The sequence below is a fragment of the Halichoerus grypus genome, chromosome 1 (genome assembly GCF_964656455.1).
Source record: "Halichoerus grypus chromosome 1, mHalGry1.hap1.1, whole genome shotgun sequence".
Taxonomy (NCBI): domain Eukaryota; kingdom Metazoa; phylum Chordata; class Mammalia; order Carnivora; family Phocidae; genus Halichoerus; species Halichoerus grypus.
The window spans coordinates 185569725-185587825 of record NC_135712.1 but is presented as its reverse complement, the minus strand read 5'-3'; the positions used below and the strand labels follow the sequence as shown (position 1 = coordinate 185587825).

General features: G+C 42.2%; 1 protein-coding gene across 3 annotated transcripts in view; it reads right to left on the bottom strand.

The window, feature by feature from the left end:
• Positions 1-18101, bottom strand: part of PRICKLE2 (prickle planar cell polarity protein 2) — a 313543-nt gene that overhangs the window by 54661 nt on the left and 240781 nt on the right. For all 3 annotated transcript variants that reach the window (XM_036117113.2, XM_036117115.2, XM_036117114.2), the window contains one exon: positions 2488-2601. In XM_036117113.2, the coding sequence (XP_035973006.1) occupies positions 2488-2601 (114 nt within the window). The remainder of the gene's footprint in view (positions 1-2487; positions 2602-18101) is intronic.

The window sequence follows — 18101 nt, the reverse complement described above, 5'->3', positions numbered from 1 at the left end:
CCTCCTTGTGTCCATGTGCGTGATCCTTGACACCAAAGGATGGCTCCAGGCCAGCGAGCCAGAACAGTGGTCAGAGGGCTCCCAGCTTCTGTTCTCCCACCTCATTTTGGGAAAATGGGGAGCCAAAGGCTTGAGGCGAAGGAGTTGGTCCAGAGGTACGTGCCCTGCTTCACGGAAGTCCCTGCATGTTTATCTGTGTGCAGGAGGGAAAGGGCGGCCCACTGGGCTTTGGCTAATCCATCTACTTGCGTAAGATATTTGCTTTCTTGTTAAACACAAAAACTCATGGCATTAAGGAGGGACACTATGGACACTCAAATCCAGCATTTCCCAGTCTTTCCCCCTTATTAACACATACCACGGGAATTCTGCCATAGTCTCGAACTATTATTAATACTGTTTTTAAAATGGTCTCACGTTTTAAAACTTGAATACATTTATTTAAAAAGAAAGTATATTATGATTATAAATTAAAAGTCAGTACCACCTACAAAAACCAGAAGGTGACCGTAAAACGAAACAATGTGAGAACGAAATCAGGTTGTTAGATTCTAGCTACTTCTGCTCAGGGGAGATCCTGAAACAGAGATTCTTAACACGGTTACTTAAAAGTGGAGACTGGTATGAGTTGGAGAGGTGTGAGAAAACTGCTAGCCCAAACTGAAATCCCACCCCCCACCCCCTGGGGCTGATTCAACCACTCCACCTGGAGGAATGAAGCACAATTTAAAAGGGAGTGAGTGATTCTCTTGTTATGTGGCTCACTTTCACTTACTATCATGTCTCTGCACCACCCAAAGTCCTGTGTCTGTCAGGCTTTGGGAAACACGGACCTCATCCCATGTCCTGTCTTTCTTTGCAGTAACAGTGGAAAGGTTAGGTGAAATGCTCAGATGGTTTGTTATATGACACTTAGTGGGAAATCTTTGGATCAGAACTGTTGCATCCTAACTGGAAAACCATTGCAGCTGGGTATGTCTCAGCTGCTTCATCTGAGCAAAAGAGGGAATGATCAGTTACTGACTTTAGAACCACTCTTTGTCCTCAAAAGGACCATGTTCAAGTGGGCGAAATCTGCCCACTGGGTCACTTGGAAGGAATTCTCTCCAACAGGAAGAAGAGAATTTGAATGGCCTCTTTTCAAAAAAACTACAGTTAACTGTAAACAGAATAAATCGTTAAAAGCAGAGAACAGATCACCTTGCTCTATCAAGTAAAAAAGTGTTGAAAGAAAGCCGTCCTGTGGATGTCCCCGTAAGCACCACCGCTGTGACCTGACTAGCCCAGAATGTACGCTTACACCACTGACATTTTATGGATATGCTTTTAAAGAAAGGCACTCCCCTCCTGCTTGTAAAAACCCGCATTTTCACTTCCAAATTAGTTAACTGGGCATCGGGTTACAGTGCTTGCTCTCGGGTTTAAAGGAGAAAACACTGTTAGTATTTGTTTTATGAAGTCAGAAATGGGCGACAGGAAATCATGGCTCTCTTTCTAGGGACTTGCTTCAGTTTTTAAGCTTTTGCTTCACTTATGCAAATTTATTTTTGAGGCTGTTGAATTATCCCTTTTGATCTGAATATGGGAAGATAAAAACTAAAATAGCACCTACTCAATTTGCCCAGAGATCTGGCTTGTGGGTGGGAGCAGTCGGTAGAGAGCTGGGGTCCAGCTCTTTAGAGGGCTTATTTCTCCTTTCGATTTAAAATTGTTTAAAATGCAATCAGTTAAGTGGACAATTCAATTCTAGAGGATAACTATTTTTAAAAACCAGATACTTAAAAATTAATTTCTACTTTACAAACCTAAGCCCTTCAAGCAGGGTGATCTTTTAAAAATGTATTCATGGACTGCCCTTTATGAGCAATTTGACTTCAAAGATAAGAAATGCCTAATTACTGTGACTTCTATTGAGGTTCAGGAAAAAAAGGACAGCCTGCAAGCCATCTGTCCACGTGTTCAAATGATGACCCTGCAAAGTTGGCCTTTCAATGACAAAAACACAGCCGTTCAGAGCTGCAAATCTGGATATGTGACTTCTATTGCAGCATAACGTGGAAAACTTGCACACTTCTTTAACATGAAAATGCCAGAGAGTCACAACGTTTTTTGCAGGGCTTGACCTTGAACTGGCCCAGGGAATTGCAATCAGCTAAGGGACTCAGGCAACCAGCACATTCTTCTTCAACTAGGAAAACCTGGGCTTGAGCTTTTAACTTTTAGGGCTCCCTGGATACCCCAAAACGGCTAGTAGCGCCAGGCACAGAGGTGAATCCAGTCCATAATGAGATCTGCTTCTCGGTAACACTCTCCAGAAAGTGTCGGGCCGTTTCTTTTGGCTCTAATTAAGGAAGCTAAATCCTAAAATGAAGGGCCAGAGTTTTTCTTCAGAGACCTCACCGATCACAGCATTCTGATTATGAAGAGGGTAACAATTCACAGAAGCTTCTAAGACAAGCCTTCATAAGGCCCCTGCGAGCCCCTTACCTCATTGTCATGTGGCGGCAGCTGGTGTAGTAGCTGCTTGATTCGAAGTTTCTCTCCAGGACTGTTGACGTAAGGAACCTTCTCCTCTGGGAGACAGCTGTAGTACTGGTGAACCTGCAGGAGGAAAGCGCATGGGTCACTTGGCAGTTCCCACTCCCTGGGAAGAGGATTCCAGCACACATTTGACTTCCTGTCCTTTCCACCCTTTGCAACTCAACAGCATCTGCGGTTCTCACTGCAAGCAGACAAATTCATCCTTGAAGAAAGAGTGGGGCGAGTCACCCGTATCTTGGGGCTTTCCTTCTCTGGCAAGGGAAAAATAAAGCCAGCAAACTTTCCTAGAAAAAGAGAATTCGGCAAATAGGCGGGGGAACCCAGAGGGTAGAGCTTTGTCGGCAGGCTCCCCCCCGCCCCGAGAGAGAGAGAGAAAGAGAGAGAGACAGGGCAACTTTACCATTTTCTCTGTGAGTCTCTGGCATGCACCGTGCCTCCCTAGTCAACGGGATCTGTCAGTGCCTGCCTCACCCTGGAGTCAGGGCCAGGCTCTGGCACTCGCTGAGCTGCTGGGTCCCTCAGCCTCCACCTACAGTAAAAGCCCTCTAGGTTTGGAGCACTTTATAAGGGCAGGTAGCAGTTCCCATCTGTCCGAAAAGAGAGTCACTACATCTGGGATACTGAGTATGTAATTAAAAATTATCATTGACAGGAGTAGTTTTGCACATCCCAGAATGCTCCTGTTTACGGCTCTTAGGACATACTCTTGCACTTTCTGGGGCTGACTCAACTCTAACAAAGACTTGGGAAGGCATCTAATTTTGCCTGAGAAAAGAAAACAGACATTCTACTATCCAGCTGTATGCAAAACTAGGGTCAGGAAAAACTGGCCAAAACAGAAGGTATGCTATTATACAGGAGAGGGGAAAAAAAAAAATCCCACAAGCTCAGATGACATCATGGAAAATTCTTTTCAACTATCTCTTAGCATCATGACCAGCTCTTGCGAAACAAGGCATTCATTCAACAAGACACAGAAGACAGAAGACTTGAGGCTCTAAATTCATTATATTTGTTCCACTCCACAAACTTGGTCTAATTCCCTTGAGTTTAGGGAGCCCTGGACATGAATACATTTTTTGGGAAGGCTGGGGCAAAGAGCTACAGAAGCTCTGTCTACTTTGATCTCCAGAAACGAAATCATAACTTTTTTAAAAGGTGGGGGGAGGGAAAGGCTTTGCAATGACAAGGCCTTAAAAAAAATGTGAAGGCCACTTTTATTTTCGTAACACATGATTGTAACCATTCACCATCGTGTGTGTATTACTGTCTTAAGCAGAGCCCAAAGGCAACCATAAACAGACTGCTCATAGACTAGCTGGCTTTCTCAAGACGGGGCCCTGCAACCCCTCCCTAGAGGCACCTGGCAGGGAGCCACGTCCTGGGATGCGAAGGAAGGGTTCCGGGTTTTGAAAGCAGCCCACAGGTTACCAGCCCTTTCTCTGAGAAGAAATGAAAGCCAGATCATGAGTTAGTTTGGGATGAGGAGCTGGCCATGGGCCCATCAGAGACCGGCACCCCACTTTATGCTCAGAGGAATCCGTGCATCGTACGCTGCAGCAGGTAAGTGCAGGCGGAAAGCAGAGGCCTGTGTCTTGGGGAATGGGCCTCACCCCCCAAGTTGACAGACTGCTTCTAGCAAAGCCTTGCTGCAGCATCCCTCTGTCATTCCCACGCTAGTGACAGAACCTTGGGGACAGATGCTAATAAGAAAGGAAATCACTGGAGACTCTTGACAGGGGAGTCCAATTTGAGTGCAATGGGCTGTCTCCTGAATTGCCCGTCAGGACTCACACACCCCTCTTTGCCGCCCAGGGCACGGGCATCCCTGAGAGCCCGTGTGACTTGGCACCTTGAGCCCAGCTTTCGCTGACACTGGCCAAGGCTGAGCCTGGCTGGAATCTTCCTTGCCTCTTTTGCAGCTTGGGTCAGCTGTTCCTGAACCCCCATTCGCGGCTCTGTCACTTCCCATCTCTGTGTTCCTGAGTGAGTTCCAGAACCTCTCAGAAGCCTTATCACAGGATTGTGGCAATCAAACGAGAGTGAAGGCGAAGAAGCACTTGGCCCTCAACAACAATCCGTAGCACGAATACATAGCAGTGAGTCTATTATCCGGCCCGCAGGCTCCCAAGGGAACAATCCAGATTTTCCTGGCCTCTCTTCCATTTTGAGAGGCAGAACCACACTAACAGCTTGCAGAGTGAGACCAAACCTGGAGGCCTCCAACTACCTTAGTCTAAGAAAGAAGGTGGCGGTGGGGTGGGGGAAGGGGTGGGATGTTATTTAAGCTAGTTTGATTTCAGAGGGAAAAAAAAGCAGATTCTTACAAAGATGTGGTGTTCTCTCGAGAAACCCAACAGAATTGTAAGGTCTCAGAAGGAAACGGCACCAGCTACTGAAAGGTGACTGGTAAGGGATTCTCATCTCTCTAGGTCCAGTGTCCTCTTATCTCTGCCCTAGTCTTCTTCCTCAGCAGATCTGTTCCTTAGCTTCTCAAAGTTTAAGGTTTCCCACAGCTCCTGAACTTACACAACCTCCTTTCACGGCCATCCTAGACTGACTCACTTGGCTCCATTCCCAAGTCACCAGAGAAGGACCCTGCCTACCCCATCTTGGGCAAGGTCCACACCTGCAGACTGGATCGGAGAAGTTCCATCCTGTTTTGAGACGTCAGGGCTGGGCAAAGTAGAGGTGGCCATGACTGGAGACCTCCAAGGACCAGGAGCTTAATAAATACCCTGGCAAGCTGAGTTCCATCTTAAAGACTTTTAATTCTTCTGACTACTCTTTAAGAACATAGCTCTATCTTTCCTGGCTGGGCATCTTGTGTTGCCTTTTATAATTCAAGCCTACTGATCACAGCCGCAGAAAATACGTCCTTCCTACCAGCATCCAATAATTCCTTGAATACAGAATGTACTAAAAATAATTCCTCTCAGAAGGCAGTCAACAGTTTGGTGGATGACTTAAAAACTTACCTAGTGAAATGCACCATTTTGAAACCAAATCAGCTAATATTAACTAACAACCTCCCAAATCGTCCCCATGTCACATGGCAGGTGATCCGGCTTGCTCGGAGGATGGGGAATGAGTTGGTCCTTCACCACTTCCCTTGGTCCTTCCATCACTTGGATTCTGTGTCTCCTCCTGGTGTTCAAGAGCTTGGGAAGTCCAAGCTCTTCCTTGAGCAAAGGGATGGGAAGGATGGAGAAGCTCCCCTCTTGAATTCCCAATCTGGGTCTGGCTCGACAAAGAACTGCTGCATGTAGTTTCCTTTGGCATCCTCCAAAATAAAACTACTGTGTAGCCCAAAACAAACACTGAGCAAACCAACGGTAAGGGGAAAGTATTTAGTGTACTTTCTGGCACTACGGAAATTAAATTTGGCACCACCACTGAAAATCCTGCAGATCGCTCATTTTTGTCCAACCATGCTTCTCTCGTTAATTTTCACAAGCAAATAATCATATCCAATAGAATTTTGTCAATGATGACCATGACCAAGCAATACGTGCTATGGTGATCACTTTTTCCTCCTGTGTATACTGAGTATCATTCTCCAAAAGGACTATGGCATGTGCTAGAAACTTGGTTCCATGTACTCATTACTCAGGTAGAGGTGCCCTGCGATACTGCACCCTGGGTTGAGCTGTAAGAGGTACACTTTCCCCAAACAAAAGCATTTTGCACACAATCAACTGGCTCAGGAAAATGAGATAGCTGAAGGCCTTTATTTATGGTGTCACTCCCCACAGCGAGGTTTGGTAAGAGCTTCAGTCTGTGTCAGAGGGATTGTTAGAGCTTTAGTCGGTGTGCAAATAAAATCTACAAAGCAAGGCCTCGCCCAGTTGGAAAGACTGGGTTTGTTAGAAGGAACTGCACATTTGACAGCGTATCTGCCTGGGCAGAGATGGGAGGGAGGGAGTCAAGTGACTCCCTGTTGGTGAGAAAAGTGTGCTAATTTAAAAAAAAAAAAAAGTGCAAAGTGCTTCATTTAGAGCAGTGGTTCTCAAATTTTAGCTCGCATCAGAACCACGTGGACAGCTTCTTAAAACACCTTTCTGATTCCACAGCCCTGGGGTGGGGACCGATGGTTCGCATTTGTACCACCTTCTCCTTTGATGCCCCTGCTGGTGGTCCAGGGAGCACATTTTGAGAGCCTTAGAGTCATCCAGCAGTTTTCCCTCAATAGCCAACGCCTTGAGGGTGCCAGGTAAATGATGCTATTCCTACACACGCCGGAGATCCAGGAGGCCCAGAGGAGGGGAGGGAACTTGTTGAATCTCACTTAATTTTGCAGGTATCTCTTGCCACACCTACATACATGCTTAAAGAAGGGGGATTCCATCAGCTCTGGTAAGGATAAGCCATTCTAAAGGCAAAGTGCTCCTATTATTGGGTGGGACATTTTCCGTATCAAAAGCATCCTGTGTTCTTAAGAGTGCGAACCCAACAAAGAAGTCAGACTTTCTTGGCTGATCTCAGATTGAATTGTCCTTCACCCTCTAAATGAAGGAAGGAATCAATGAACATATTTATTTACAGAGTGGCTGTTATGGCAGGGTGTTTTTATATACGGTATCTCGTAAACCCTCCCCATGCCCTGGAGGCTGGTAGATTGTACTCATTAGACTGAGCATCACACAGCTAAATAGGGGGAGAGCCATTTTTGGACTTGGCTCCCTTATCCTCTCCTTTGTTTTTCGTGGATTCTTGGCCTTCTTTATCAAGAAAAAGAGAGACTGGCAGATGGATGGGAAAGAACTAAAAAACCAGATATAGTAGATTCCCAATATGTATGACTGACCACATACATGATGAACACGTTTTCCTTCGGTGTGCTCCATAAAATGACCAACATATGGTCCCAAATGAACTGGCAGTAGGTAAAATATGAGGTACTCCAAATGAAACGGTCTTTCCACAACTCCATGGAATGATGGTATAAGGGAGTTGTGGCAGACATGGCTATCTACCTGCATCCATTTTCCTTTTCTCCCTTAATAAGAATACCAAAATCTTACTTGAAGCATCAATATGCCCAGCTTAGAACAATATTTTTACATCTCCCTAGTAGCTATGAGTAGCCAAGCAATTAAATTCTGGCCAATGACACGTAGCATGTGACTCCTGGGAGGCTGAGCAGTTGGCAAAGGCCTTTTTTTTTTTTTTTTTTTTTTTTGCCCATTCCCCCTTCTTACTGTTTCCTGTCTGGAATGTAAAAACAATGGCTGGAGCTCCAGCAGCCATCCTGTACCATGAAGTTCCTTATTGTACCATGGAACACCAAACCAGCTCTGGATTGCCTATCTCCGAACTTCATTTACCAACGAGAGAAAGAAATGATTTTTTTATTTACAGTCTCGGGTACTAGGAACTGAATGCCATTCCTAAATGATACAGCAATGGTTCTCAAATGTTAGAACACTGCAGAATCATTTGAGGTCTTCATTAAACATTATCTCCATTTTCATTCTTCTGGGTCTGAAAAAAAAAAAAAAGCCCAGAATTCTATATTCTTAATAAACACCTCATACCACACGAGGAGAAACACTGGTTTAAGAAGAAGGCAAACATGACTCCACAAGGTGAAGGTAAAAACTCCTGAAGTATAATCTCTGATGTGACACATTTGAAAGGCTTTATAAAAGCCCATCTTAACCCAGAGACTAACTAGAAGATTAGACCTTTATTTCACACTCTCCCTCTCCTGCAGTTTGAGAAGCTTGGAACCTCGGTTAATCTACCTCGATTCAGGAAGGCAATATCTAGTGAGGTCTCAGAAGGCCAGTGCTACAAAGAAGGGAAAGATGCTGCCTGAATTTGTGGCACGTGGTGGTTTTTATGAAAAGTGCACACTAGTTCTGAAATGGAGACCTAGAGAACAATTGGGAAGCATTACAGCCATAAGCAAGTGGTGATGGGCTGCTTTTAAGGGCCCATTTGTTTGCTGTGCCCCCACTTGCCAGAATTTCATTACCCAAGCAAGAGGAGAAGAGTGGTGTTAAGTGGCATCTAAGAGGTAAAATTGTACCAAGTTTGGCTCCTTTCCTTTTCTCCTGAAGACCCACATTATAATTTTAATTGGTTTACTCAGGAAGTAATGTAGGAAATAACAGTCCAATACCTAATGCCTAAATAATGTCTCCATGGTGCTTTAACTCCCATAGGATTAGGATCAAAAATCAGAAATAAAAGCTCACATGCAGTATTTTCAAAGAAGAATATTTCAAAGGCTTTTTCTTTCTTTCTTTCTTTTTTTCTGGCACCCAATGTCTGATTCAACATTAAACCATATCAGAAGTAGGTTCAAAACATACCCAGAATCCAGTCACCCTCCCCCACCCCTGTAGGACCGTCCAGCCAGGACTAAGTGCTCATGGGATTTATTGCCACAGCTGCTTCTGGACCCTGGCTTTCACCTTTGTTCCCTGCATCTGATTCTCTATTCAGCAAAAAGACCTACCCTATTTGAATATTAACCAGGTCATGTCGCTGCTCTTCTCAAAGCCTTTCATGGCTTCCCATTCCCCTCTGATTCAAAGCCAAAGTCTTCACTATATGATCAAGATCATGTCTCCTTAACACTTGCCAGATCATATCGCTTACTATATTCCTGTGGCTCAGTTCTGCTCCCAGTGGCCTCCTTGCTATTCCTCCCACCTCAGGGCCTCTGTACTAGCCATTCTCTTTGCCAGGCACATTCTTTCCCCCCGACATTTATGCGATTGCCCACCCTCACTTCCTCCAGTCTTTGCTCAAAGGTCACCTCATCAGAGAGGACTACCCTAATAAATCCTTATCAGAGAGGACTACCCTAATAAATCAGCACCTTCATCACCTCTTACTCTTGAGACCAGTGCTTCTCAAATGGGGCTAATGTTGACCCCCAGGGGTTATTCAGGAATGTCGGAGACATTTTTGGTTGTCACGACTGGGGTGAGTGTGTGTGTATGTACAAACATGCATGCTATTTGCGTATGGTGGGTTGAGGGCAGGGATGCTGCTAAATCTCCTACCATGCAGAAAATAGCTTCCATAGTAAAGAATAACCTAGCTCAAAATGTCAATAGCACTGAAACTGGTAAACACTTAACCTGCTTTTCTTCAAAGAACTTACCACTTGCTGATGCATAATCTATTCATTCACTGTCTCTCTCTTCCTTTAGAATGTGAATACCTGGGATTTGGTTGACTATCTACCCCCAGATGAGTGTCTTATACCTAGCAGGTGCTCAACACATGTTTGCTGAGTGAATGCATGCTGTGTTCAAATCTCACCTTTCTGCCTCTCTGGTTTATGGAAGGATTTGGACAGATACATGGGGCAAGGGAATACAAGTGAGATTTCCAGAGGAACCAGAGTAAAACTCACAGAGCTTCCCTTTCATCTCATCAAAGCACCTGCTTTGTCACTGAAGATTCCTGATGTGGGGGGATGGAGGAGCAAGTTAGAAAGATGAATGGAATAACTGACGAGGGACTATTCCTTTAAGAGGAAGGGGCAAAAACAACGCCCATTTGTATTTGAAGCTATAGAATTTCTTCCAAGTTGAGTCAACTTTGTTCAAATTACAGAAAATAATCACATTATGTCCTAAGTAGTTCCTGTAATCGCAAATCGCATGAGTTGTTCTTCTTATATGCCTCCTAGCTCCACATACTCACTCCTTCCAAACCTTTAAGTTATTTAAATTTTTTACTGAGAATATTAGAATATTAAACTTCAATGTTTAGTTAGAAAATACTTTCCAGGGGCGCCTGGTTGGCTCAGTTGGTTAAGCAGCTGCCTTCGGCTCAGATCATGATCCTGGGGTCCTGGGATTGAGCCCCACGTCCGGCTCCCTGCTCAGCGGAGAGCCTGCTTCTCCCTCTCCCTCTGCCTGCCACTCTGCCTACTTGTGCTATCAAATAAATAAATAAAATCTTTAAAAAAAAAAAAAAAAAAAGAAAATACTTTCCATTTAGTTTGGAGCATTACCTGGCAGTTATTGTATCCTGTCTTGAAGAAGAGGTCCCAGAAATGAAAAAAGTTGGAGTTTCAACACTTCCCCTTCAAACTACAATTACATAAAGACTCCCCTACCCCAATTTTACCAAAACACTCTTTGCAGAATGTCTACACATTTGCATACATGCCCTGCTAAAAATTCCTCAACAGTTGCTTACTTTTTTTGGTAACAGTTTCAATATTGCCTTTAGACAAAATATACACATACATATGCATGGAAAAAGCAGGATGGTAGTTTCCTATAGTGGTTAAGTGTTTGGACTCTGGAATCATATTGTTTGGGTCTGAATACCGGATTGAACACTTTCCATCTGTACACAGTTGGGCAAGTTACTCTATATTTCTTAAGAAGTCAATATCTTCATCTGTAAAATGGGGACAATAACACTCACTTTAAAGTACTGCCATGAGGATCAAAGGGTATAATGCCATAGTACAGAGGCAGGCACGCAGCGAAGGCTCTGTTTTTTAGCTCTGAAGCCATCGAATGCCTAAGTCATAAATGCCTATGTCATGGACTGAATTGTGCCCGCCTGTTCACATGCTGAAGCCCTAAACCCCAAAGTGATTGTATTTGGAGACAGAGCCTTTAAAGAGAGGATTACATTTAAATGAGGTCAGAAGGGTGGGGCTGTGATCAGAAAGAACTGACGTCCTTATAAGAAGAGGAGGAGACACCAGGAGCGTGCACGCACAGAGAAAGAGCCATGTGAAGACATACGCAGAGGGCAGTCGTCTGCAGGCCAAGAAGAGAGGCCTTACCAGAAACCAACCCTGCCGGGACCTAGATCTTGGACTTCTTGCCTCCAGGACTGTGAAGGAATAGAATCTGCTGTTGACGCCACCCAGTCTGTGGTGTTCTATTATGGCAGCCTGAGCAGACTGGAAAGGGCCGTCTCCTATATGCACGGAACAGGTCAAGTGCTTGTGGGGAAAGGACATGCATACAAATAAGAAATGATCTCCGGATGAAGGTTATATTTGAGTACAGTATATAAGACAAGTATGCAAGTGACCATAATGCAAAGTTAAAATAATGCAAGAGCCATCCGAGGCAGACAAAAACACTACAAAGAACAATAAATCAAATTCCTAAATTTGTACCCTTGCCCATTTCCATGGTGGAAACAATCCCGCTGTGGATGATTTCTAGCTACCCATGTGACATCATTGGATGTGGGACTGGGAAGAGATGCAGAGTAGCATCCATTATATGGTATTGCCACCACATGGATATAACAGAAGAAATAAACCCAAGCGTACAGATAACAGTGAAACACAGGAAAGTAATTATGAAGGGATGAGTTCTGAGTACCTATCACCTTTGATTTTAATATAAGTTAAGTTTATACAATTAAGCTTTAAAAATGGCTGAATGAGCACTGGGTGTTACATGCAACTAACGAATCATTGAACATTATATCAAAAACTAATGATGTACTATATGTTGGCTAATTGAATTTAAAAAAAAGAAATTTGCATTCTCAAAAAAAAAAAAAAAGGCTGACTTTAACAACTGGCTTACAGAATTCCTGAAAACTGACCAATGGGATCTTGTGAGGTCAGCCAATTCCAGCACACCACTGTCAGAAACTTATATCATCAGTTTCTTTGGCAAACTCTCTTTAAAAAGGTAAAACAGTAGGAGGCCTGTAAATACCTAAAGACTACTTCCAAGGACATGAAGACAACCACCCAGCTCTAGCTCTGTCTTTGATGGTTCTGGCAAATAGCATATTGCGCCAAGTCATCTACTTTCACTGATATGTTCTTCAAAATATTTACAGGTCTCACTCTGCTAGTCCTTTCCATATTCCCTCCATCCGTGTGCCAAAAATTTTGCCCTTTCTTTATACATCTTTTCCTCTGCTCCCTTCTTGTCTCCTTCTTAAATCCCTGGGTATAATCCAGAAGCGAAGAACATTTAAAAATAGTCACTTATGTACTAGCAGGTGTCTGATTTTCTCTTCTAACGTTAAAAAGGATGTGAGTCGAACATATTGTAGGTATCCACAAGAAAGAAAAACAACAACAAAAACCCCTCCTGAAACCTTAATAAAACTCTACTTTTTTTAAGCTAGCCTGGGAATGGCCAATGGTGCTCTAGTAGGTCATTGATTCTTACTTAAAAAAAAAAAAAAGGGGGCGCCTGGGTGGCTCAGTTGGTTAAGCGACTGCCTTCGGCTCAGGTCATGATCCTGGAGTCCCTGGATCGAGTCCCGCATCAGGCTCCCTGCTCGGCGGGGAGTCTGCTTCTCCCTCTGACCCTAACCCCTCTCATGTGTTCTCTCTCTCGCATTCTCTCTCTCTCAAATAAATAAATAAAATCTTTAAAAAAAAAAAGAAAAAAGATTCTCCACTTCTGGGATAGCCATTCAAACCACAACTATGTTACTATTTGTCTACAGTGTAGAAGAGGGAAACTGCATTTGATATTTAATGTTTGAATCTTGACTATAACAGATGTTCAGTCTGCAACTGTGACGAAGTTATCTAAATTCTCTGGGCTTCCTTGTCTTCATTTCTAAGACTAGGATAATTGTACTCATCTTGCAGCATTGTGAGGAATAAAGGTGATGACAGAATGAAAATACACTGTTAACCGTAAGGCCATATATAATTGTCAGATATTATTACTGAAAATAAAAACAGTGGGTGTAAGAAATGCATTGCATTAGAATTGGGCAGCTAGTAATAATAACCTAAGTATAATGGTCTAGGGCCAACATGGCATTTTGTACAAACCACCAAGCATCTAGGTTCTATCTTTCTATACCACCATCCTGTTCGTGGCATCTGTTCTCCAAATCACAAAATAGTTGCTGGAGCTCCAGCCATCATTTTCACATTCCAGGCAAGAAGATGGAGAACATCAAGGGGAATATTACCTATCTCCCAGTTGGATCAATAACATTTAAAGAGATTTCTTAGAAGTACTATCCAACTTCTATTTGTAACCTTTTGTCTAGACCCAGCTCTAAGAGAAGCTAGGAAATGTAACCCCTAGTTAAACAACTGCTGTTCAGAATAAAATCAGGTTTTGTTAGTAAAAAAGGAGGAGACACTTATATTGGAAGGACATGTAGCAATTGTGTCCCAATAAATATATCAGTTTTGGGTTACCTCTTCCCTAGGTGGACTCCTTAGGAGTTTCCTGTATGGCATCTTTCCTGTGTATTAAGTTATTGTTTCTGATTCCACACTTCACATAATTAGTCCATTTTCCACCTCTATTATTAGAAAAGACAGATTTGCAATGTCATGTAAAACCATTTTGAAGAAAATTTAGAAAGCAGCAACAGGAGAAATCCTACAACAAATGCAACTTTTTAACTACCCAAAGTGATGTATAAGGATACATGCTATAATTCTAGTTAAGAATTCTTCCTTAAATAGACAGGAGATTGGTGATCACAGGATGCTGTTGGAAATCCATTTTAAATTACAAGTTGGTTGGGGTGCCTGGGTAGCTCACTCAGTTAAGCAGCAGGCTCTTGATTTCAGCTCAGGTCATGATCTCAGGGATGAGCCCTGCAAGGAGAGGATGAGTCCCCTCCCCACTACACCCACACATACTATGTGTGCATGCTCTTGCTCACGCATGCTCTTTCTCTCTCTCAAAAAAAATACATATATATATATGTGTGTGTTGGTGATCTTTATTTGGAATCAGTTCATTTTAGGCAGTTTCATTTCTGCCCATTAAATGATGGTTGTGAACCCATGGAAAAGTATGAGAACTAAGGGGCTGCATATATATTACTGAATAAATATTTCTAACCACCATGGCTACCTTCAGCCTGAGTTCCACTCCCTGCTCCATTAAGTTTCAAATGTATCATGCATATAATGGCAAGAACTGAGTCCTCCCTGCTCTGAGAGGCCAAAAGATCAGCGAAGGTTATACCTTGGACTGCAGTTCAAGGTTAGATATGGCCATAAAACTCTGAATGTCCTACACTATGCTATTGTGGAAAAACAGATGGGAAGGAAGGTTTGGTGAGGATGAGCTAGACGATGCCACTGTAACAAACAACAAGAAAATATCACTGGCTTTGCACCACAGTCATTTTTTAAATTAAAATTTTTTAATGTTCTTATTGTGGTAAAGCCTATATAAGATTTGCCATTTTAATTATTTTATTTTATTTTTGTTTTTTGTTGTTGTTGTTTTTAAGTAGGCTCCCTGCCCAGTGTGGAGCCAAAGCGGGGCTTGAACTCATGAGCCTGAGATCAAGACCTGAGCAGAGGATCAAGAGTCAGACACTTAACTGACTGAGCCACCCAGGTGCCCCCATTTTATTTTATTTTAAAGTGCACAATTCAGTGTCATTAATTATAATCACAATATCGTACAACCACCACCACCACCACCACAATCTTTTACCAAAACATTTTCATCATATCAAACAGAAACTCTCTACCTTACATTAAGCAATAATTCCTTATTTCTCCCTTCCATAGCCTCTAATCTACTTTCTGCCTTTATGAATTTACCCAGTGTAGATATTTCATCTAAGGGCAATCATACAATATTTTTCTTTTCTGGCTTATTTTGCTTAGCATAATTTTCCCAAAGTTCATTCGTGTTGTAGCGTCTATCAGAACGTCTTCCTTTTTATGGCTGAATACTATTCCATTGCATGAATATACCACGTTTTGTTGACCCAACCATCTATTGATAAAACTTGAGTTGTTTTCACCTTTTGACTACTGTGACTAATACTTCAATGTGTACTTGTATGGTGTACAAATATCTGTTCAAATCTCTGCTTTCGGTTGTTTGGGTATATACCTAGGAGTGGATTTGTCAGATCATATATTTAATTTTTTTTGAGGACTTCAAACTGTTTTCCACAGTGCCCTCAGCATTTACCATTTCCACCGGCAGTATACATGGACAAGGGCTCCCACTTCTTCACATCCTCACCCACACTTGTTATTTCCCATTTTTAAAAATTATAGCCATCCTAGTAGGTGTGAAATGGTATCTCACTGGGGTTTTGATTTGCATTTCCCTAATGAATAATGATGTTGAGCATCTTTTCAAGTCCTTATTGGCCATTTGTTGATCTTCTCTGGAAAAGTCTCTATGCAAGTTCTTTGCCTATTTTTTAACTGTGTTTTTTTAATTTTTTTGTTGAGTTATAGGAGTTCTTTATATATTCTGTATATGAAAGCCTTATCCACACCAGTTTTATTTCTCACTTACACTCTATCTCTGATATGAGTAGGAAGAGAACCAGGTAATTGAGGCTCTATATTAATATGTGCCTCCATGATGATGAGAGCAGAGAAAACAAAGGCTGGAGCTGAATACTGGAAATTCAATGCTTTTATCTGGATGTGAAGCATGCAACTTCTGCATATATTTCATTGGTTAATGCAAGTCACATGGTCATGTGTAATCTGCATGTGCCCGGAGGAAGCAGGAGTCCATCATTTGTGAACAGCACTAACACCCACTATAGCAGAGAAAGAATGGAGTGGTGTGTGAGCAATACACTACCTTTTGGAAAAGAAAGGACAGTCAATTCTTGTTATTCATGATAGTTATATTCTATAAAGTTAACAACAAACATCGAAGCAGTGAATAGTAAACCATTGCTCCTAGGTGAAATATAGGACTAGGTTCCTGCCAGCCTCTGGTCACATTTTTGTCAGTGGATCAATACAAGACCTTGCTTTAACTACATATATATAGTTGATTTATTAACATTGAATTCACGGTTGACAGCACTAGAACTCATGCTGAGTGAAGATCTATTATTATCTACTGAACATATATTCTCCCTGAGACATCTCAGAGGATTCTTGCCCTCACAAACATAGACAGCACTTTAGCACTGTGCTTGAGAGGCAACTTAAACAGTGAAATCACCAAATGCAAAACATGTAGCGCTAAATAGACGACAAAAAGCATGCTTCTTTATTTTATGAGACCCGAAAAAAAAGGCAGAAGCATTACCTTGTTCAGCCTCAACTGGCAATGTGCGTGGTGGATGATTCAATTTTCTCACCCCTCTACACATGTCTGGGAATAACTGCAAAAGTGCTGTGGGTACCGATTTGGGGGTTACAAACAAATTTTGATGATGAGTAGGCGAATTTGCAAATACTCTGTGAATAATGAGGATCAACTAGATTCTAATCTATTTGACCTATTCAGGAGTAAGGGGCTTACCCAGGATTCCAATTTAGGTCTGATTTCAAAGCTCATTCTCTTTCCATGTCACTACACTGTCTTCACACACCAGTCACGGGATTACACTCTACCCCAAGTATTTGATGAATAAATGGCCAATGCAGTCACAGTTCATTCTTCAAGCTTGAGATTCCTGCTAAAGCCTTGAATAATGAACAGGCTAGAGTGGCTGCTTAATCATGAAAACCACATGGGCCAAATGGAATTCCAAAAAAGGTGGACATCAACGGAGTTATTTGGTAATGTGCATGCTTTGAATGTTCTGTGGTAAGGATCATGTGAACTGATTCAGGCTTGACAAAGTTTTTTCTTTGAGGTCTATGCAAGAGAAGATAATGTGCTCAAGTTTATCCCCAACAAAGACCATGTGGTCCTTGAAATGACTGCTCCAATCCCTGAGAGTACATTTTTTAATTTTATTAGTTTATTATTATTTTATGTACTTATTTTGTGGTAAAATACATATAATATATGTACCTCCTTAACCATTTTTAAGTGGCATTAAGTACATTGTTGGGCAATCATCACCACCATCCATCTCCAGAATTTTTCATCTTTCTAAACTAAAATTCCGTACCTATTAAATACTAACTCCCCAATTCCTGCCCTCTCACCCCCGCACAACTATCATTCTCTTTTCTGTCTATGAACTTGACTACTTGAGAGTAATTTTTACTACATTTTGGGACCAAATGTTCTTCTCCAGTAACACTTCTCTGAAATTCTGGTGAAAATCAGTGGGGAAAAAAAAATGAGTCAGACAATATATCGATGCTTACATTTAAGTCTTTTTATAAGCAGCTTGCCTTCTTTTTTAATAAGGCAATTAAAGATTCCAGAGGAGACACTGGGCCCAGTCATCAGTATCCATAACAAATGAGAGGATGTGGGAACTCAGCTGTTCACAGAGAAGACCCATGAGATAAATCGGCACTGATAATTGGGCAAGTTATTTCTCCTGACTTTTCAGCCTCAGGGCGTTAACTTAACATTTCACAGATCACAGAATTTCCATTATATAGCACCTCTTCCTCACTCAAGACAGTCTCCTTATTTTTCTAGAAGTGGCATGAGAAGAATCAAAAGTGTTAGCCAATAATTGCAAGAAAAGAGAATTCAGTATCAACTAGGCTCAGACCCAGATAGGTAGTTCTGGCAGGTACTCTTTAGCATCCTGACATTCCTAATAGTCTAGTGTAAAACAATGCTCATCCACATGTCATCACAATCTCATGCAAAAAACAGTAGATATCGTTACGTGCTTAGCCAACAACAGTGTCTAGTTGTAGTAGTACCTTGTAGTCTTGGTCTTCTGTCATAATTACAGCATTTTCCCTTGTTGCC